General features: G+C 36.8%; 2 protein-coding genes across 15 annotated transcripts in view; one reads left to right on the top strand and one right to left on the bottom strand.

Moving 5' to 3' along the window:
* dnm2a (dynamin 2a) overlaps window positions 1–15,228 on the bottom strand; it is a 32,690-nt gene extending 17,462 nt beyond the window's left edge. For 9 of the 14 annotated variants that reach the window (XM_038287909.1, XM_038287907.1, XM_038287910.1 and 6 more), the window contains exons 1-10: window positions 14,766–15,227; window positions 3,715–3,788; window positions 3,359–3,508; window positions 3,031–3,234; window positions 2,728–2,826; window positions 2,492–2,652; window positions 2,275–2,417; window positions 1,792–1,927; window positions 1,626–1,693; window positions 969–1,107 (exon numbers count right to left, since the gene is read on the bottom strand). In XM_038287909.1, the coding sequence (XP_038143837.1) occupies window positions 969–1,107; window positions 1,626–1,693; window positions 1,792–1,927; window positions 2,275–2,417; window positions 2,492–2,652; window positions 2,728–2,826; window positions 3,031–3,234; window positions 3,359–3,508; window positions 3,715–3,788; window positions 14,766–14,926 (1,335 nt within the window). In that variant the 5' untranslated portion in view covers window positions 14,927–15,227. Of the gene's footprint in view, window positions 1–243; window positions 383–968; window positions 1,108–1,625; window positions 1,694–1,791; window positions 1,928–2,274; window positions 2,418–2,491; window positions 2,653–2,727; window positions 2,827–3,030; window positions 3,235–3,358; window positions 3,509–3,714; window positions 3,789–14,765 lie in introns of all 14 variants that reach the window. The other 5 variants (XM_038287908.1, XM_038287913.1, XM_038287916.1 and 2 more) reach the window with 1 other exon arrangement.
* A 354-nt stretch (window positions 15,229–15,582) lies between these two features.
* Window positions 15,583–22,219, top strand: qtrt1 (queuine tRNA-ribosyltransferase 1). Its single transcript, XM_038287922.1, has 9 exons — window positions 15,583–15,905; window positions 16,612–16,680; window positions 17,769–17,907; window positions 18,541–18,735; window positions 18,862–19,000; window positions 19,083–19,158; window positions 19,296–19,405; window positions 19,599–19,683; window positions 21,996–22,219. The coding sequence occupies exons 1-9, from the start codon at window positions 15,618–15,620 to the stop codon at window positions 22,146–22,148; spliced, it is 1,254 nt and encodes a 417-aa protein (XP_038143850.1). The 5' UTR covers window positions 15,583–15,617; the 3' UTR covers window positions 22,149–22,219.
* Window positions 22,220–22,602: the final 383 nt, after the last annotated feature.

Below are 22,602 nucleotides of genomic sequence, written 5' to 3'. Positions count from 1 at the left end.
CATTAAAAAATTTTAAGCAGAGCTCAAAATTTTGCGCAGAGTTTTCCAAGAAAAATGTTCACATTCAACATAACGAAAAACACCGACAGGATGGTAAAAAAAAAGGAGACGATATATAGAGACTTTAAAAGCAATGAGCAGCAGTGGATGAAAACTGGGCTCTGATGACAGCAAGATAACAACTTGAAAAAAAAAGCTCTTCTCCCATCTTGGCATTAAAATGGCATATGTTTCCCTGGTTACCTTGTTGGCACACTTCATGACGAGAGCAGTGAGTTCAGTCACCACAAGATCCACACATTTGAGGCTGGGCTCTTTGAGTTTGCGGATCTGCTTTTTGACAATCGTCTCGAAAGCCAGGTCAGGGGTGAAGAGCCCCGTTCTGAAAGGTCATAGGGTTAGTTTTGCATTTTGTTGTAAGAGTAGAGAGAAAGTTTCAGGTGGAAATAGAGGAAAAGGGAGGAAATTTGGAAAAGACAGAGAGGAATAAGACAGGAAGTGTTTGCACATTAGTCTGTTTCTAATTGTTTAGCAGGAACTCAAACAGTGGAGGACAAGCCGCAGGTTGTTCACATCATCTTTCCTAATGAGCCGCTTCCATCCAAAATTGATCTGCATAATAAAGATAGCCTTATTGTTATACTGATTATATTGAGCTATGAGACCTGCAGCTTGTCCAGGAGAGATCGGGAGATTCTCAGTCCTGGGAATATCTCTTATCCACAACAACACGTCACCCGTCACAACACTCCACAACACGACAACGCCGCCTGAACTCAGAGCTTTCAGGGCCGGGCTGGCAGAGGGCGAACTGCTTGAGACTTTCCGCAATCAAAACCCTAAAATCTGACTAACTTTCCTCTGTGCTACAGCTAGCGTTCTGTGTCAGCAGCACGCCCTCTGCTACAACCCTAATCCCCCTGCTCTGAGCCTTGGCCCGGTCGGGAGATGCTGGACACTTGCAGTACCTTGTTGGTGCACTGCCTGACTGTGTTGATGAGTTCTTGAATGACCAGATCGATACATTTGAGACAGGGCGTTTTCAGCTTAACAATCTGCTTTTTCACGATGGCCTCAAACGCCAGGTCTGGAGTGAACAGCCCCGTTCTGAGGATGCACAGAGAGACAGAGGCACAGAGGCCGACACATGGAACAGTTAACAGACATGTAGGCTGGAGCATCCAATAAAAATATACAATGAGGAAATTAAAGAAAGAAAAAAAAAAGCGAAGGTTTCAAACAATGAAAACCTGGATGTGCAAATATGAAATACAAAAGAATGGCAGATGACGCAACACAAGACGGCACAGTTCCTTAAGGAACATAGAACACAAACATGATAAATATCCAGATTACATCAAAACAAGATGATCTGAACACTATCAGACACCAACAAAAAAGAAGTGGATGAAATTTCAAAGACAGTCATCTAGAAACATTAGAACTGAAAACAAACCACATTCACAGATAACAGTTTCTAAATACATCACTTTCAGTCGGTACAACTAGTTTGAAATGCTTAGCCTTTAATCACAGCTCGGACAGAGGAAGAACCACAGTATTCAGTGTTAATAAGTTTCACATGTGCATCGTCTCAGGAATTTTCTATGCTGAACTCTACTTGCCTGACACCATGGACATTTTTGATCGCGTGACTGATTTCCCTCCTCAGTTCTTTCTCATCAAACACAATCTGGAAAACAAGAAAGATAAAAGAAAACCTTCAAAATCCAGTATAGTTGATACCTTTGTCAAAACAGGAAGTAAAGACATTGGTGTTTATTGGTCAACCTTGACTAGCTCGAAGGGGAAGCGTTCGTGGAAGAGACGGTTGATCCTGGCACCACCTGACAGCTCATTGGTGTCCACCTGGTCCCCAGATCCCTCAATGCACTTTTCAAAGTCCACACCAAATTGTTGAACCATCCTTTATGTTTTAAACAAAAGACGAGGCGTGAAAATCATCTCTTTTCAAGCATTAATATCTAATATAGGCAAAACATGATCTTCAGTAACTTGTGATTTAAGATTATGGCACTGTGCAATTAATCCCCTTTTTTCGGTTTATTCTTAAACTCAAAGATGTGTAAACATGCAGCCACTATGTGCAAACTGATTACAAAACACATGTACTGTGAAGCTACAATCTAAGCTAACTTGATAAAGACCAAATTCAAATAAGAAGGTTAAATGTACTTAAGCTTTATTGTGCATAAGTTGCAGGCAGTAAAGTGTAAATCTAGTCTTTAAATAGACATTTAAAACTGCACTCACTGCAACAACGCCTTCGTCTTACGAGTCGGATCGTCGGGACGGAAATTCTTGTACTCTTCCACCTCCTTCTCCAATGAGAGGAGTTGACTCTGCAGCTTATTGCGCAGGCCCGGCAGAGTGTCCCTGATGTGATTGGTCAGTTGCTACGGACAAAGTCATGGTATTTTAGATCTCAATAACGTGGACAATCTTGATGCCTAAATATAAGAATGCCAACCTGGTTGAGGGTCTTTTGTAGATGCGGGGTGCCCATACGGTCTGCCATGTGTCGGTAAGCAGGGTGGGACAAGAAGAACTTTCTCTCTGCGGCCAAAGCGGCACGGATATCTTTTTTCCCATCAATGTCTTTTTGACTCCGGTTCACCACACCAATGTAGCCTAGAGAAAGATAGGGCAGTCAAGATGTAAATATCATGGAAATCCGACTGTGTGTGTGTACCATACAATACTAACCTCTCCTTAATGGAAGCAGTTTATTTTCCAGAATATCCTTTGCGTCTGTGCCTTCATCCATGAGGTCCAGTTTTGTTATAACTCCAATGGTGCGAAGACCTGCACATATGTATGAAGGGGGCATGTTTTAGACGAATTTTATTAAATTTTTCTGTTGATACAAAAATCTATTTAAAGAAACGGGAGAAGACAGATCCATGCTGGCCGCTGCGATGGTTTCAATGGGAATTACGAGGTATCAGGCAAGTGAATGTAAGGCTGTAGTGGCAATCTGAGGTTTCACTGTTGAGCTGTATGCTTTACCTTGTGGGTCCACCTCTTTGGCAATCTTCAAAGCATCTGAGTTAGCCAGGTCCATGTTTGCAGGGGTAACTGCCAGGATCAGACAGCTCTCCTTGGTGATGAACTGCATCAGCATGTCTCTGATTTGATGCTCAATGTCTGGGGGCTGATCTCCTACAGCAACCTTAGTCATACCCGGGAGGTCAATCAGCGTCAGGTTCAAAACTGTCACACAAGAAGAAAAATATATATGAATTGGAAAGAATAATGAAAATTTTCCTCTTTTATCATGACAAAGTAAGCTTTCATGTTTCTGGATCAAGATATTAATTGGAACAACTTTGATTACCGTGTGGAGAGTAGACTCTCAGGTTAATGGGGATAGGAGAAATGCCTTTATTGGATCCTGTAATCCTGTCCGTTTCTGCCTCGATTTCTGCCCGAACCTCATCAAAATCCACAAACTTCTTCCCTTTGCAGTGCAGGAATTCAGCATATTCTAAACAGGAGGTTAGAAATGAGTATGTGAGATGTATGCAGAAAAAGAAGGAGAAAGGAGTGGTGAAGAGAGGCAGAAAATTACATTTGAGACATGAAAGCAGCAAATAGTGTGACTGGCTTGAGGCACAGCAAAAGAGAGGCCATATGCAGGGCAGTGATGAAAGAAAATTGGGATTTTGTGTTGCTCCAGAAAGGCGTGCTCACCTGCTTTATTATTTACCAGCTGCAAAATGAGAGGTCTGCGGGTAACAATGCCTGATCCGCGAGGTAGAAAGTCCCTGAGCAAAAAAGGGGAAGGAATGAAAAACAGATAAAACATTATTAATGGTTTGAAACAAAAGCTACCAGAGCAGATACAATAAAAGCATGCTGGATTAAATGTAGCTTACAAAAAATATATATACGGTATATAAACTGAATAAAGGTCAGAGTGACAGGGAAGAACATTTCATTTTTCATTATAGTCCTTTCAATAACAAAACCGTCAACAGTAAACCAAAAATGAAATTATCATTCCTTTTTTCTATCTAGTCAAAAAATGTCAAACACGACTCATTCTATCATGAAATATTTAGAGGTCAGCTCATGTGCAAGAACACCAGCTAAGATGATAACATTGTTGTTTTTTTTACATACAAGTAAATAAAAACTACTACAGCTCTCTCCTAATAATCTAATTTTAGTTTCAACAAACTTTAGTAATAATAAGTAAACAATAAGGCATCTTTCAGACAATGGATTGAAGATTAATTAAGGATGAGAAACATTTTAACCAAAGTCCAAAAATAAACTCTTGACCTATTTGCTTCTGGTCTGAAACATTTAGTGATCAGTCACATCCAGTGTGCTAATCTCCTCTCATCCATCTATTCCTCCTTTATTTTTAGAGTATTTGCTAACATGGGGGCAGTAGCTGTCAAATAACATGCTTTCACAGAGCAGACCAACGGTCCTCCAAACATTTCAGTTCAAAAAGACCATCTCCGCAGCAGTTAGGAAGTTTGTCAGGCAGCATGACTATCAGGTTACAGCATATTTTTGACATCGGACTGTGTTATGTGCAATCCAACAAGTGTTTTTTTTTTGCAATACTTTAGTAATCCACCAGGGAAATTACCCATTTTATGAATGAAATGTAATTCATTAATTCATTTAATTATGCAAACGCAGCACAGTTCTGAATTCTTAATCACAGTGAAAACATCCAAGGTTGCAACTAGGGCCTTTATACACACCCATAAACGTAAAGCTGTGCTTGTTTACATACTCTTCTATCAAAGACATAAAAAAAATCTGTATTTTATTTTACAAAATTACCATTACTACCCTTTTCAGTTTTTTATTATTTGAATTACTAGTGTGAATTTATTATTTTTCCTTAATGGTAAGGGGAAGTAAACTTTCCAGCAGATCTGTATCTCCAAACTCCAGCTAACTCCATAGTTTAAAATAACACAAACATTATGTTAACCGGTTGAATTATTTGCAGAGAGGAGCAGCGTAAGACTGGCAGTATTTCCAAGGTAGATGCCATCTCTCACCCAACCTGCTGCAGATAGGCACTGCCCAACTGGATGCTAAAGTAGATATATAGACGAAGGGAGGAAGGATGGATGGAAATGAACGGCAGATCCCACACAGCTGACCACAATATGTTATGTTTTATTTTGTTTGCCTATGCTTTTAACGTGTTATGCAAAGTTCACTTCAAACACAATGCATTTGAAGGCAATAACAACAACACCATTAATGTTTGCGAGGCACCGTCATAATTGTCCCTCACTAATGTGGTCTGTTGGTGTTATGTATAACGCAAAAAAAACAAATGACTGGACCTGAATTAGTCACAGTTTTCAACATGTCAAATAAACTTTTATCCAAAAATAATTAGTGCAGGACAGAAGCAAACTAACAGATGCATTAGGCAATTTTAAATATAAAAAAAGGAACCATGTATTACTTTTGACCCAACAATGTTTTGTTCCTGAAAGCAAATAAAGTACAAATGTTGCAGTAAAATGTTAAATGAATGGTCACTCAGGTAACTATTTGGGCTTTAACTAAGATTTTTTGCTGATCTGGCCAAAATCATTGCAGTTGTAAAATATTTATGATTTTATTGCAGCAGCATGGCTTTAAACAGTATGCCTTTCAGCACATTCAGTTTCATAAACAGCTAAATCATGCCTGTTCAGCATTGTTCTGTTGACAGAAAAATAGGGCAAAATGACAATTTACAGTAAATGATATGTCTACTGGGTTTCGTTGTACAGAGGTGTTTTATTTGAATAACTTAACTAGAGTCAGGTTTTAGAAAGCTGCTCTTAAAGTAAACAACATATCACGGATAACACCTTTCAACCTCTGCGCGAGACTATAGAGAAGCCGAGCAGCGCCTTTAGTTAAAGACTTCTACACCTTGTTTGACTCTACAATGCAACAATACAACGGCAATAAGTTATGCAAAGTATAATGTGCAATTACTATTTGATTCCCTGTGCAATAACCTGTTTCTCTATATCTGACACCCAGTGCAATAACTATATTTATAAATATAAATATCCATCTATAAAAATACCCATGTAAACACCCTGTGCAATAACCCTGTATAATAATCCTACTATTAAAAAAAAAGCTGTCAGATGTGGGTGCACTGTATGTATATATCCCATGCACCTTTTTCTTCCTCTGGCACCTTCCTCTTCGTCTATCTGAGCTGATGTAACGGTAAAATTTCTCTACTGTGAAATTAATAAAGTCAACCTATCAATCAATCAATCAGTGACTTTAAATTTATGTTTTATTTCCTGAAACCTTATATCGTCATTTTAGGACACAATTTTTTTGCAAAGGCTTTCCTGTTGAGCTGTTTCTTGCTAAGTTTGTATAGCTTGTAGTGATACTTTCATTTCTGTATTCATGAAAATCCTCCAACTGAATATAAAACAACATTAAGTTTGTTTTAGGCTGCTGCAGACATGTGATTTTGTTAAGCGTTTATAGGCCGAAAAATATTGTTCTTAATTTTTTTTTTTTTTTATGTTTTAGGTTTTGTAAACTTTCTAAAACAAAAGAAGTTCCAGGTTGTCTAATGTAATTCAGCTAAAATGAACAGAAGTGCAGAATGTCCTCGCAGCCCCACTACTTCCGCTTTTAGCTGCAACCACAATGAGAAGGTGTGTGGCAACCTAAGCGAACAGTACCCAAAAAACTGCACAACTAATGATGGCAGAATAACAAGTAACGTTAAACTAGCAAAGAATTTGCCACCTTGCATAAAATATCTGTTTAAAAGATCTAAAATAAATTAGTGATGCATAGGTTTGATTTTATGCTTACTGACTACTTTTTAAATATAATCACACTTTGATGTCTTATCTTGGCCACTTGCTTGCAAAAGGCTAATTGCTCAAAGCAACAGCAGTGCATAACACAAGCAGACGGTAGTAAACAATTAAGAAATGCTGCAAGAGAAAAAAAATAAATGATTGAGAAACAATATAAACATATAAAAGCTCAGTCTGTTCTCTTTAAGCTTTCTGTGCAAAAGATGGGTGACAGAGTTCATCAAAATAAGAAAAACATAGTATTGATTTTTATGCAGTGATTTATGGCTTAAAAATTTAATCTCCATTTTTTCTACAAATGTGAGAAAATTTATTTTCAGTTTTTAACCTTAAGTTTCATAAGAAAAAAATTAAAAAATGACATGCATTACTTTTAAAAAAATAGCTTTTGCTTCAATCAACTTTAATTTAAAACCACATTATTTAAGTGTTTAAGTGGTGAAGCCTTTTGTAAAAAAAAAAAAATCCCATTTGAAGCTAGTGGTATTACAAACAAAAATTGTTAAATAATATAGAAATACAGATTTTCCACATAAAATAATCACCGTTCCCCACATTTATATATTTATTTATTCTTTTAGCTGGTTTTTATGAACATGAAGCTTGAGAGATTTTAAAGAGAACAAGGTTACTTTGGGGATATCAACCAACAGCATAAAATCCTTTTTTTTCCTCTCAACATAGAATTACACTATGTCTGTAACATTTGATACAAGCATACCAGGAATGCGGTAACTGTGTAACATAGAGATACAGTGGATAACAGTAGCTGATAATAAAACTCTTCTGTCAGATTAAACTTGTAAATGTTATTGCCCCTCTATCTTTATGCCAGGAAACATGATAGTTTACCACCTAATGACAAGAACTCAACTCTCTTCAATCACAGCTATTCACATGATGACAGTTATTGCTTTCAGTAAAAACACTCTACAGCTATAATGAGGATATATGATAGCATTAATAAATTATTAACACAAATACCATTTTCACAAGTCCAAATATAACAATATATAACTACAATGTTCATCTAAAAACAATATTTTATACGCTTCAGCTCTAGTTATAGAGCTATGTGATCTTATTAAACTAAGTAGCCCTAAAGGGTCTCTCTCTCAGCTTAAGGCATGTTTTAGAGGATCTATAATCCGGTTAATGATTAATCGATGACTATATTAGTTGGGGATTATTTCAATAATCGATTAATCCGATTAATTGTTTCAGCTCAAATAAACTTTCAACTTAAGTTAACATTTGGACACAAATTCCTCTGAAAGTAACCTGGTCAAAACATGTATAAGTTTCATAACTAAGTGAAGTAGCAAAGCATCAGTGGGGTAATCTAATAAGCATCAGCAAATATAAGAACACAGGAATAACTTGTTAAGATGCTAACTAAAATTAGAGATGCTCAAAACCTTTTTAAAATTATATTTTAAGTCTTCATCATTGCAGCTAATCCACCCATCCAGTACATGAACTGGTCCATATTCACAGTATCTGAGCCAGAACATCAAGGCTAAGGAAAAAAATCTTTCAATGAAAGCAACCCCTGGCACTGCAGTTCCTTCTCCTCTCACATACATTAAACCTTCTGGTTCTGCCCCTTTATCTTTATACATATATAATTAGCGGTGCAACCACTGATCGGCCTCGATTTCCTTATTTTTGAGAAATCTTGAAAGGCTGATTCTTTGGTTGTGGAACCGATCTTTTCCATCAAACCTATCTACCTCTGCAAAGGTCTGAAACTCACTACTTCGATGTATATTCGAGAGCAGTAATTTCATAAGTTTTTATTGTTTCATGGGACTGATTGTTTTTCAGAAAGAGATTAAAATATTGAAGGTGTCTTCTGATCTTATAACAACTGACAGTGTCAGTTATATATATTTAAAAAAATCAAAAAATCTGTATCGATCAAATTCAGAATTGCCATTTTAGGATTTTTAAAGGTCAGGAATCGGTGATCGGATAAAATCCTGCAATTGGCGGACCCCTATCTATACTGTATATATTCTCCTGCTCTTATTAAAAAAAAAAAGTTACTAGTTCTATTCAAGTCTTGTTTAAATACTTTGGTGATGTAATTAAATAAAAAGACGTCTCACGAGAAAGTAAAATTACTTGGTGCCATTTTTCAACATCAAAAATATTTATCTTACCGATATCAATTTAACATCAGTCTATGACAAAAATTGGTCTATTTAGTGTATCGAATTCTGACTTTTTACCAGCAGGATAAAGAAAAGCAGAGTACTGTATGTTTAAAGCAGTGCTTGAATAATCAGTGACCATTTGTAAGTCATTACTGCAGCAGACACTGATAAAGATGTTTCCCCTCATGCTCGTTCCTTCCCCTCTGCCTCACGATTCATCAGCTGAAAAACACACATCTGGTTGAAATCACACAGCTGTAGTCAGTGAATTATTCTAGCGGAGTTAAGGAAGCTTCCCTTCATTTCCTTATCACAATCCGACCCACATAACTGAAAAGAGTACAGCAAAGTTCCCCCAGCCATTTGATTTTAGATGGGAAATCATGTCTGCTGCAAGACAAGAGAAACAAGCTGCCACTGTATGTTCCCAGACTGTGTTCATAGAGCAGAACATTCTGGATGGGACCGAGTAGAAAATCCATTGATCAGCAAAAACCCACACGTCTGTGGTTTAGCACTGGTGTTGCGTCATGGACAAAGTGTAAAGTATTCAGACAGTTGTCCCTATGGTTGGCAGTATAAAAAGCCAGGGCCTGTAAGCAAATGAGGGAGAAAGAGCTAACATATAGCATTAGAAAAAAGAGAGACAAAGAGGCTCAACATTCTGAATACTAAAACGTTTCTGAGTAAGAAGCACAACAGTCAGCTCTATAAAAGCGGATAACTTCGTATTGTTCAAAAAATTCAAATAATTTCACCATCGCTAATCATTTTGTACAAGAACTTTAAGTTAAACCTAAAATATATAAAAGATAAGCCCAGCTTGTTCACACAAAATGATTCATTTAATAAGGCTCTAACTTGAGTCTGTTGGTGGAAAACAGCTAAATACAGGACTGAACATTAGGTTTTTATTGAGAGTCAGATAAATGGCAGCGGAATATCAAAAAGAAGCAAGCGGTCAGGATTCTATTATTGATGCCTTTTAAATGATAGAGGAGGCTCAGCAGATTGTGTATCATTTCATGAATCATTTATAGACAAGCATCAGTCTGTGTGCCACCCTCTAAGAAGGAGAAATCAAAAGGAAAAAAGTATACCAGCCTCCCAAAACAACGGTGCACTACTAAAGGTCTCTTTATTCCAGTAGAGAGGCCCACAACACCACACGAAAACCAGTGTGAGAAACTTTGAGGTTGCACCAAACTCTCAAGGGAGCATGGTTGCACACACAAAAAAAATGTGTTTCTGGTGTGATTGAGCTTATTCAGAGGCTCTTTAGAATGGCAATGAACACATAATGACAGCTACCCGCATTCCCACATCCTTGTCTGTCACTGTGAACCAAAAGTAATCTTTGCATCAAAGCCTCTTCAGCCACATTTTACATCCAACAGCTCGCTGGGAAATCCCTTTAATTACCATTTGTACATCTTAAAATGACCCACAAGGATCAAAACTGAGACATTTTTGTTTACGGCAGACAGAAGGTTTGCTTTCATAAACAGAGATGGAATAATCTACAGTTTTGTGCTCGGTTTAACCCCTAGTTATGTTTAAGTTAACAGGACGTAGTTTTAAAACATGATGGTTAAAAGAAAAAAAAAAAGTCTCAAGATCTACAAAAAAAAAAAATATCTGTAAACAAATGTATTTAAACCTGAACAAATTGCTCCACAGCTTGTTTGCATGAGTCTACACCACAAATCTGATAACTCCTCCACCCAGGCCGGCCTGCAGTGCTAGATATGATATCTGAACCACCAACTATCGGGAGGATGGATTCACAACACAAAAACCTATCATTTAAAATGGAGAAAAATTGTGGGTTATTTGCCAGATAATAACCAGAAAATCAAATGCTCATTGCTGTCCTATCTTTTAGTAAACTTTTGTGTTTAATGCAAAATAAACTGTTAGAGATCTGAACATTTAGAATATGATGAGACTAAATTGGAAATAAATAACAGGCCTCAGTTCATCCATTACATCAAATCCCAGAGCAGAAAATAAAGAGTAAATCACATGTTTACTTAGACTGTATAACACCTGTACACTTGCCTGTATAATAACAGTCAAATATGTAAAACCTCAGATGCCAAACTACAAGTTTTTATTCTGAACTAAACTCTGCATCTCTGAGCAACAGTCTGCCTGAGACATGAGCCCAGAAGGAATCAGACACTGGAGATACGGTTGTTGAGGTCAGAAAGAAGAGAAGCATCAAAGGAGTGGTCAGATTGAAGCTAAAGTTCTTGGAACTGGTTTCTTCCTAGAGAGAGTGGATGTAAGATAACTGTAAAACAGCATCTGTGCAATACATTCGTTTGTTGCACATTGAAGGCCATTATTTGATTGAGAAGCCTTACAGCTAGTAGATTGTTTACTTTATCATTAGTATGGGGTGTTTTTGCCAAAGTCCTGAATCGATTCAATTTTGATTAATACATTTCTAAATCGATTAATTCCGATTTGATCTGTTTTTACAATAATGAAAGTGGTTCAACTGTGTCTCAAAATACTCATGTATTTTATGTTTTCCTGTCACATTAAACACAATGTGCAAACTTGTAAATAAGACAGTTTAAACTTGAGATGTGAACAAAACTGTCTCATAAGTGCAAACTTGTTTGTCAAAAGTGAAGCCACACTCGAGCAAGCAGACGTGACACAGCAGACATGCATAAGCTGCATTATCTCCAGTACACCATATTTGCAGCGTTGTCTGTAACAACTACAGGGGGTTTGCTGGTCAGCCCCCGTTTGTTAATGTCTTCAGTCAACCTATTGGCTATATTTGCAGCTGTCTGGCTTGAAGTCATCTTGTGTGCTGGTTTCCTGCTCATTTGAATGTGAACGTCACGCGCGTCTCTATAAAACTAATCGATCTCATTCCCTAGACATCGATTTTGCAAAAATGTAAAGGAATCGATTCAAAATTTATGAAATCGATTTTTTTACCCAGCCCTAATCATTAGCCATAGTTATCAAATGCTTTAAAATAGCGAGGTATTTCAAACTAAACCCTTGTTATGTACAGCTGAAGTATGTTTTATATTTGCATTTTGTATTCACTTGCTTTTCTGTAGCTATTTCTGTCTTTTTACATATGGATTTATTTTGTCTTTAGTATAATGATGATGATGATAATGATGGGATGCAAACCAGTGTCATGCATCTCTAAAAACATCACATAACCAATCACAATCGGATTCTGTAGACGGATCCTAGAAACCATAGCTCAACGGTCTCCTTTTATACTTTTTAATTTATAGTAAGGATATTATTTAAACCTGAGCAGCACCAAAAGTGTTGATGGCAAAAAGTTACTGATTGAAATAAGTTTGATTCTACATTAAGTCTGATTCTGAATATACAGCAAGGAATAAAAATAAATAGGTATAATACATTGTGATTTCTGGATTTTTTTTTTAGATTATGTCTTTCACAGTGGACATGCACCAACAATGACAATTTCAGAGTCCTCAATGATTTCTAAGTGGGAGAACTTGCAAAAAATAGGGTGTTTAAATACTTATTCTTCACTGTATCAAATCAAACAATCAGCAAAAAGTTAAAGCAGGCGAGGCAAAAACAAAGCATTCGCTGTGTCAGAATCGTACATCATGTTGTCACAACTTATGTTTACATTTCTATTGTTTCTGTGCTATTTTACTACATATATGGTGGGTTATAGACTCCTCCTGGGTTTAAACACGCCCTTAAGTCAACAATGAGTCATGACCCTGCTTGTTGTTATGGTGATGTGGAGCACCACCCAAGTGCTTCCATACTGTAATGAGGCTCCACCTAAAACAGATGATTTCAGTTTGTATAACTCACCTCGTCTGCTTTCAAAGTCACGTGCCCAACACTGCAGGTACCTTGCATGTAAACTGTAGTTGGAAATGTGTGATAGGGGCTTTAACATTATAAAGTGCTATTGGAGCAAAGTAAATTCTATGCTTCAAAGACAAATAACTTCCAAAACAAATGGCATTAAACTGAATTACACTGCTTGCATTATAATAAAGATTAAGGAAAACATTTCATATAAATCTGTCTATTTTATCTATATGTATGGAAACTGAACCTGTCCGTAAACTTCATTTAAGAGACATGCTGAGAATTTGTGTTAGATTAATTGAATTGAAATGGAGAATGGCTGAACGCTAAGCTAGGGCTACTCAAATAATTACATATGTAATCGCAATTTAACAAGATGCTATTTTTAAATCGCAGAGAAACTCAGTTTTTGTCTCATTACATTTAATGAAGGTTAGACACAGACTTTTTCACTCCATCCCATTATGTGGCAGCTATACACTTATAGTGGGTTTGCTGCCATGCAGAAGGGAGGAGAGCTGCAGCTAGCATGCAGAGCCATACATGCAAGTACAAGTAAGCAAGTTTCCACATAACAGTAACAATAAAGTCCTCTGACAATGGACTCTAGACAAGAAAGAGCTTTTATGGTTATGAAAACAATTAAACACTGGAGTGAAACATCTACTTGCTTGTGGTAGGTGCTAAGGAAACTCAAAATAAAATCTGAATCTCAACATTGGTTGAAGAATGAAAGAAATAGTATTAAACAAAAATCTATATTTTGATTTTTGACTAAAATCAATCAGCCTACAAATACCAATGCAAAGTTAGGGGAAAAGCTAAATGGAAATGGCAAACCACAGATGGATAATGCAACTTCTGAATTCAAATCATTAAATTCTGGGACTAAGCCGAGACTAGTTTAATACAACTCAATTAGGATACATGCAGCCTAGGATAAATACAAATTGTCAGTGTTGAAATCCAGAAGCCAGGGTACATTCCATTTTAATTCCCCTTTTTTTCAGTCAACAGGACAGACTGCAAATTACTATGAGTGTGTGCGACTTTCGATGGGTGGAAACCTGTTAAACAAGTTTCTTAGAGGCCAACTTGTTTTTTTGTTTTGTTTTGTTGGGTGTCCTCACTGGCTGCCTATGAGGGAAAGGACAAAGGGATAAACATGATAAGGCAATGGCCAACCTGCTAAGAAGCAATGTCCCTTCAATCCTTCAAAGATCACAGACAGGTCAAACCCATTTCCTTCGTTTCTAAACTCTGACCAAAAAAAGAAAAGAGGAAGACCATGTGGGAAGTAGTCTTAGCTAAAAATGAAGTCATTTGGTAAAAGGGACACTTTAATTTAATTTAAAGGAGAAAGTGTATATTTTTATGTAAAATACACTCAAGACAAAAAACAGGTACCCAGAACAACTCATGATGTATCCGGAAATGCAGTTTCAATCTTTCTACACCACTTTAAAAAAAAGCACCAGAGCGTTTTTACAACAAGCCAAGCGGCAACAAGTAGGCCAGTGGCATTGAGATTTCAGTTGACAGGTGGAACTACTTACGAGTATTGCGAATCAGGTGGGAATTATAGGGTGTGGCACCGAATGAGCAAAAATTGCAAAAATAAAATGGATATTTTTTATGTTATTTTTTAAACAAACGAATCAATAAGCGGTGAGATTTAGGGGATTATAGAGATATTTTACAATAAAGGCTGGTTTATGAGGTGGCCGTCAATCATTCATTAGAATATATACCAGTAAAATAGCTGCTCCAGGGTTAGCTTAAGTTTTTGGCTAATGTCCTGCCAACGAACCCTCCCATTCAGTTTTATTACACTATCCAGACAAACCAGAAATATACAGCTAAATGCAGCAAATATCTAATATAATTTACCACTTTTGCTTACCTGCCGACAAAATTTTCCAGAACAGAGCTCTTTCCTGCGCTCTGTCCGCCAACCACGGCTATCTGAGGAAGGTCTAAGTTGACACTCTGACCGATTGAACTGAATGCATCTTGTAGCTTGTTGATGAGGGGAATCAGGTCTTCCATGCCCCGGTTCCCCATTGCTTCGTTAGCTCAGAGAGCTCTTCAATACACCGCAGACCGGAGGCTAATGTTAGCTTAGCAGCGAGCAGCTCTCGGGTTACTCTCAAAGTCTTCAGCGCCACCGCTTAAAACAGTTCGGTTCTTTTAACCTCACTTTAAAAGAACAATGTGTTTGTCCGAAGAAATACGCAGTTCAGACTAACATAACTTTATGTGCTTCAAAGCACATTAACTAGGAGCTCGGCGAGTCGATACGGACGGAAAAAAACTCGCAAAACAAAACTTCCTCTACACAAACGCTATCCGGTTTGAGGAGATGACGTCAGATCAAAACCGGCCATCAAAAGGCCCACCCCCGTTTCCCCCGCAAAATCAGAACCGTTTACTGGCTAATTCACATGTCTTACACCAGAATCGTATTTTCATTGGCTGCTCAAAGGACATGTTCGTCACGCTCGGCAAGAAGCGCGACTCTAAAGTTACACAGGTTTTTTTTTTTTTTTTTTTTTTTTTTTTTTTTTTTTTTTTTTTTTTTTTTTGGGTGAATCGTTTTCTGTTTTCTTGCTTTACTCCATATCAGTTGGTGGCGGTAATGCACAATTCACAAGCCTGCCAACCGCCATAAAACCCCATAAGAAGAAGAAGAAGAAGCGCGACTCTAATTGGTTCCTTCAACTCTCGTTTCCTGCTTACGCTCGAACTGAGGAATATGTCTGCCACCAGAAACTCAGAAGCAGATGGGAATATGAAAGAAAGCAGCATGCATTTTAAGAAAGCTTTATCCGCAGCTCCGGCTCTCTCCCTGAAGATTATTGCCGAATGCCCTGTGACCAAAGCAAGAGCCTGCGACCTGACTCTGCCTCACTGCACCGTCAGCACGCCGGTTTTTATGCCTGTTGGGACTCAGGGGACCTTAAAGGGGATCACTGTGGATCAGCTGGAGGGTCTCGGTTGCCAGATCTGTTTAGGAAACACATACCACTTGGGTATGAGGCCGGTGGGTAGATACAATTATTAAAGCTCGTTTATTGTTGAATAAAACGCCACATTTCATTAATTTTGGGTTTAAATAAACTTAGACTCAACTTTATTAATCTCTTGGGATTACTCCTTCAGGGAAATTCTGCTTCCAGTAGCTTATTTAGAGTATAAAGAGTTAAAGCAAGATGCCATTAAAGATAAAAATACAACAGACAATATAAAAAGTGTATATAGTGCAAAATAGCATAACAAAAAGTAATGTCCTGGAATATGTTCCCCTTAGATGTAAAAATATCTGCACAGTAGAAGGCTAAATGAATGTATCTAGCTACATTTGCACCAGGAATTGTTTTACACAACCATTCATTTATTTCTGTAACTAAAGGCAATAAGCCAACCTTTCAGTTCTTATATCTGTATATGATCTCATAGTATTTACATATGACTTTTTCAGGGAATGGGTGTCGTTTAAGCAAATACACTTTAGATAGATTGATATAAATATTGTTTAATGTATTTATAAATCATTTGCTTGTGTTAAATGTGTCAGGCCTGTGTGCCTTTAGCTGACTCTAAACTATAACTCCAAAACCTGATGTTGTCAGGTTCAGATGGAAATTGAAATTTGTATTAATAGTTTTATGTCAGAGTAAAAAAAAAAATGACCAACTTTTCTAATGCTTTTGGTGGTTTGTATTCATTTTTCTCTTCACGTTTTCTAGGGAACGGAGTTGATAGAGAAAGCCAACGGTTTACATGGGTTTATGAACTGGAAGAGAAATCTTCTAACTGTGGGTATTCTTTCAACTCTCTGAACCAAATGTAAAGAACTGAGCTTTATCTGTAAGAACTTTTTCTCTAGGATTATAAACAATGGTGCACATTATGTTACAAACATATTTTCATTGCAGAGTTAATATCAGATTTTTGGAAAAAAAATAAATAATTTTTTTTTTTTTCCTCCAGAGCAGCATTTGATATGACAGAGTAGTAGGGCAATAGTGAGAAAAATTTGGGAGGAATTTGTCTTTCTTCATCTATCTGACTTTTTTTTTATTTTATTTTTTATCAACAGTTCAGCTTTATTCTCAATTCTATATTTCCACTTTATTCTAAACATTTTAACGTCACTGACTTGGTGAAGAAAAAGGGGATAAAAATTCCTCCCCCATTTTTCAATGTGGGCCTTATTTCCTGTCCTAATTTTATGTTCAACAATCTCTAGTGAAGCATAAAAAAGGTTGGCTCTTTAGCAGAACTCCAGTCCGCTTTGAATCCAAATCTAGACCAAGACAGTCTGCTAAGCATCACCTGGGAAAAGATGTGCAAAGATTAAGATACAATTTCTTCCTTGTTCCCTTTTAAAACTTCGGGTCTCTCTTCTCTTAATTGGTTTCTCTATTCTTAGGCTGTTTAGCTGAGTTTACAGTAGAATTATCTCTACTTTCCTCAGTACTTTTGCAGCCATGCTGACCTGTTTACTCTGCTGCTTATCAAAGGCTCCGCCCCTCATTAAAATCCTGTAGTTGCTTGATCACTCAGTCAATTAGTCAATTGTTATTATCAAATCAAATAATTGAACTCATAAAACATTGTGTAAAAAGCCTTTCCCTTAACGAGCCAAAAACAGAATTGGGTAGTTCCTTTAACGGTCATTAACCCTCCTGATTAGAGCATTGCTACATTAGTTGCCTGCAACCAATGGGTGATGGTATAAGAGAGTTTTGGAAGTAAAACAAATGTGGAAAAACTAATTCTTGTTACTTAATTTAACAATAATATCTCATTGCATTGCCTGATATTTTAATATTGTGGTGCCTTTAATAAATACCCTTGAAATAAGGGGTTTAGTTACAGTTTTTTCCCTTTTTTCTTGCAGGACAGTGGAGGATTCCAAATGGTGTCTCTTGTTGAACTATCAGAGGTCACAGAGGAAGGAGTCAAATTCAAGTCCCCTTATGATGGCAAAGAGATCTTATTGAGCCCTGAGAAGTCCATCAGCATACAGAACCGCCTGGGTTAGCAGGGTTTAAAGCGTTTTTTTCAGTTAGACTATTTTAACTGTTAACCCCTTGAACCCTACGGACCCACCGGCGGGTCCAGCTGCTACATGACCTCGTAATTTTACCAAACCCCCAGTATTGATGTAAAAAACATATTTGGCACAGTTTGGTGACATTTATGGATAAATGTGCCAAAATGGCCTCTCCGCCTAAGAAATTTCTCACTAATACCATTCTAAAATAAATATGATTCATCTGATTGAGTCCACATTTTGTATATTTTTACACAACATTTAGATTTGAAAGTCTGTACTACTTTTTTGTGCTATAAATAATATTTTGGTAGTGTTTTGCAATGTTTATTTCAAAGAAAATTTTGGCGAGGTTCAAAAAATGCAAAATATTTTGTATTTTGTCCCTAATATTTCAGGCAGGGTCAAAGCTACAATGGTGCTGACACCAGAAAACCATTCTATGACATCTTACCTTTACAGACGTACCAAAAGTTTCTTCTTAAATCTAATAGCTTTGAGGCTATAATTTATTTACTTTTGTGTGTTTTTGTCAGGCAGAAATTTATTTATACCCCCTTAGGGTGTAAGAGGTTAATTCCCATCAAATCAACATGCTTTATTTTTTCTGTTGCAGGGTCAGACATCATGATGCAGCTGGATGATGTGGTCAGTAGTACTGTGAAGGGACCGCGGGTGGAGGAAGCCATGCATAGATCCATTCGCTGGCTGGACCGCTGCATAGCTGCTAATAAACATCCAGACAAACAGAACCTTTTCGCCATCATCCAGGGTGGACTCAATGCCGAGCTCCGCAAGGCCTGTCTAGATGGTAAAAACAAATGATACATGTTTATAAACCCCCATATCAAAATCTTTAGAGATCAATATCTCTGTCTGCATAAAGAGATCATAGAAATATCATATATGTACTCTCCCATTGTTCTTCTACTTGCAGAAATGATTCAGCGGGACGTTCCTGGGTTTGCCATTGGTGGCTTGAGTGGAGGAGAGGAGAAGGACGATTTCTGGCGGATGGTCACACTGAGCACTGACTACCTGCCACGGGAAAAGCCTCGCTACCTGATGGGTGTCGGGTGTGTTTGCATGCACAGCTCACACTCTTAATGGGCTTTTCACACGTTAATCAACAACTTAAATACCTCTAACATGCTGCAGGTATGCTGTGGACCTGGTGGTGTGTGTCGCTTTGGGATGCGACATGTTTGACTGCGTCTTCCCAACCCGCACTGCAGTAAGCTCTTTTCACCTCACCTGCTGATTAAAAAAATAAAAATAAAAACCCATGAAATTCTTCATTTAAAATGTTTGAACTACACTGAGACTTTATTCCAAATGTTTCTGTTTATAAAATCGTTCTTTTTCCATCAGAGGTTTGGTTCTGCCTTGGTGCCTTGGGGGTCTCTTCAAGTGAAGCAGAAGCAGTATGCCAAAGACTTTCAGCCCATAGATCCTGACTGCCTGTGCCCCACCTGCAAAAGGCAAGTCAATGAATAACCGTTTATGTTTGCTTTTAGCTTTTATATTGGGAACATTTTAGGGAAAGATTTGCTAGCAATATATGCAATGTGACTGGAAACTGCTGCGAATTGTTTCATCAGTGGTGGATTGTTGGAGGAAAACGTCTGAAATTTATTTTAATAGCTTTTTTTCACATCGTTTTTTTTATTGCAGACATAGTCGGGCTTACCTGCATGCTTTGTTCAAGAGTGACACCGCGGCAATGCATCACATCACCATTCACAACATTGCCTACCAGGTCAGTATTAGAAAAATCTTGCAGGATTATCATTAGCTAATTAATAGTAAAACATATAAATGGAGTCGAGATGATTTTAAAAGAGGTTTTCCTTCATTTCAAATATCATTTTTACGGTCTGCCTCTTTTTTTATTGCTGTTTTAAAAGCAAAACAAATGATCCTATTGTTGTTTGGGCATAATCCAGTCAAAGAAAAGTCTAATGGTTTATTCAGTAACGGGGATCTGGATGAAAAATGATGATGGTGTTATTTTAAAAGTCTGTTTCAGTCAGCTAACAGGTTTGGGTTGTGTTTTTATTTGTTTGTTTTTTATTTATTTTTTCTAGATGTTATATGTTAATTATGCTCAAAAGTGAAGCACCTCATTCTGGTTGCATGGTAGGCGCTTTTATCGCAGAGAACGGCCATAAATGTGCCATAAAAGCTCACTTTAAAGTCAGGAGGAATCATTTGGTTGCTTTATGGGAGATGCTGATATTTTCAATCTAAAAATCTTGGCAGTCACAAGCTGTAGCAGCTTCTATTTGTCACCGAGGGTCACTTTCCTTTTTACTGTTTCTTCTTTCAAAACAGCATTTATACTGTTTAAAACACTGCATACACTCAGTTTATTTTTCCCTTCAATGTTTTATTTGTTAGCATTTATAATCATATTTATTATTCTTTGATTATTTGTTATAAATCCAATCTCTCTCATGGTTAAAGTGGATAAAACAAACATGTTGCTCACATTGTTGATCTCACATGTGCTGAACACATGAAGAAAATGAAATTAAATCAAAGTTCTTTCAAAAAAAGATCAGTTTATAAGTGTGCTCACCTTTGCAAGCAGGTTCTATTAATCTATTTTAAAATATCCTTTAGTAACAGGTGATAATTTTTTTTCCAGAGGTGTTAAAATGTTCATATTCTATACTTCAGTAAAAATGTACATGTGCACTCTGGTAAAAGTGCCAATTAAATTATTTTACTTCAGTGAAAGTAAAAAAGTACAGGCTTTACAACTTTACAACATCCTTAAGTAGAAAGGTAAAATTAAGATTTGCCTAAAATGTTACACAATATGTTTTTAAAGCTGTTTAAGGAACGGTTTTATGCACAAAAACAAATAATACTTTTCCTCTTTTGCTCACTATGTTGGAAGAGGAAACATAATAGAAATCACTTAGTCTTGTTTTGTTCTAAATGATAATTTTAAGACAGGTTTAAATAGACAGAACTGCACAGAAGTCCTGCCTAAGCAGCTGGATACTTTTAGAGCTCTGGTATTTACAGAGTTAAATTTGCAATAGGATTAAAATTGAAATAATAAAAAAAAAGTGTCAATTTACAATCAAATTGGAGATGAATAGTTAATGTGTTATATTAATAGTAAATTTTCTTCTCACTCTTGATTTTCCTACTTTGTTGCAGCTGCTTCATTATGTAATTTTAAACATGTATAGAAGTAATGCAGCGGTTTTGAGAAAGTAAGACATAAAATGTACAGATATTTTTGTCTGAGAGAAAAAAGGCCTCAAGATAAATACTAAAATACCTATACTGAAAAGAAAAAATAACTTAAGTACAGAAACTAAGTTATTCAATTCAGTGTATTGATCATCAAGAGACACTTTACAAAGGCGTTTATAATTACTTAACAGCTTTATGTTTTTATTAAAGAACAACAGAAATTATTTAACATGGTCTCTACTTATAAAGTCTTTGGAAACCACTCCATCTAAACCTTATTTTAAGGATCATGTTTCCAGAAGGACAATGACAATCTTTCCACTAAATCTCCTCTTGTTTTCCTTCTTTGTTTGGCAAACAGCTTACAGAACAAAACTCAAGTTAAACCAGGTTCTAAAAGCTTTAGATATCAATCTGTGCCTGATTGTATCTGTGGAAGGCAATCACAGTCTGAGAGACCCTGCCTTTTCAATTTGCAAAGCACAAAGGATCTATTACCCAAAATCCCCCCAGGGTTTATTGTCTGAGCCCAGATGCAAAAAGTGAGACCTCCTTATTTGACTTTTCTGCTTTCTCAAGTTTAACCTCTAGGTGTCACTAATTGTTAACTTGGTGTGCTTCCTTAGGATTTCCTTTTTTCCATATAATATTCCATTTTATTTCCATTATATTCTGTTTTAATGATTTATCAATAGTGAATAGATATAAACAACCTGCTGCCACCTTTAAGAAAGGTTTATATAAGCGAGATCGCTCAGAATATCCTGACCTAAAGCTGATCTAGAGATCATAATGTACCTCTAGAGGTTACAGTAATCATATCATCCTTTCCTCTTTTATGACTGTTTTTCTTTCCAGCTTACTCTGATGCGTTCCGTGAGGCAGAGCATCATGGAAGGCCGCTTCCCTGAGTTCATACAGACATTTATGAAGCGAATGTTTCCATCCAGGGATCAGTACCCCAGCTGGGCGGTGGAGGCTTTGGCTTCTGTCAACGTGACTTTGGAATAGGACTTTTTAAGCCCAAAACTCCAAGTGGAGAAACCCGTCAACCATGGACTATAGGAAAAAAAAAAAAAAAACATTTTTGTACCCTTTTCTTAAAGATTGTTTTTATATAAGCTTTTTAAGCTCTTTCCAATTTCATGAGAAGAATTTAATTCACTTCTGTTATTTCAGTGTCTGACATTATAAAAATAAATTGGCTTTAAAGGATGATTTAAACGCATGAACATTTCCTTTGAAATTCACAGTTTTTGTTACCATGGTTACAGAGGGATGCCCTCCTATTTCCTTTTTTTTATTTCTACTTTCCTCCTAGTCTTTTTATACACTTCCTGTAATGTATTTCAGTTTATTTGGTTTCAGTATTTCTTTGCTATTCTAAGTAATCTCTCCCTAGATTTTAACCCTAGACTCAACACATCATGCAAGAACTGATTAAAGACTAGAAAATTTCTAAAGA

This window comes from Cyprinodon tularosa, unplaced genomic scaffold (assembly GCF_016077235.1).
Source record: "Cyprinodon tularosa strain WSP-4 unplaced genomic scaffold, ASM1607723v1 ctg246, whole genome shotgun sequence".
Taxonomy (NCBI): Eukaryota; Metazoa; Chordata; class Actinopteri; order Cyprinodontiformes; family Cyprinodontidae; genus Cyprinodon; species Cyprinodon tularosa.
The sequence above is the reverse complement of the archived record's forward strand: the minus strand, read 5'-3'. Positions and strand labels throughout refer to the sequence as shown.

Excerpts from the sequence above, each read along its gene's own strand:
- qtrt1 (XM_038287922.1), top strand. The coding sequence starts at position 15,618 with ATGTCTGCCACCAGAAACTCAGAAGCAGATGGGAATATGAAAGAAAGC. Across the intron at positions 18,736-18,861 it reads CCGCAAGGCCTGTCTAGATG|AAATGATTCAGCGGGACGTT; the intron begins GTAAAAACAAAT and ends TTCTACTTGCAG. Across the intron at positions 19,406-19,598 it reads CTGTGCCCCACCTGCAAAAG|ACATAGTCGGGCTTACCTGC; the intron begins GCAAGTCAATGA and ends TTTTTATTGCAG.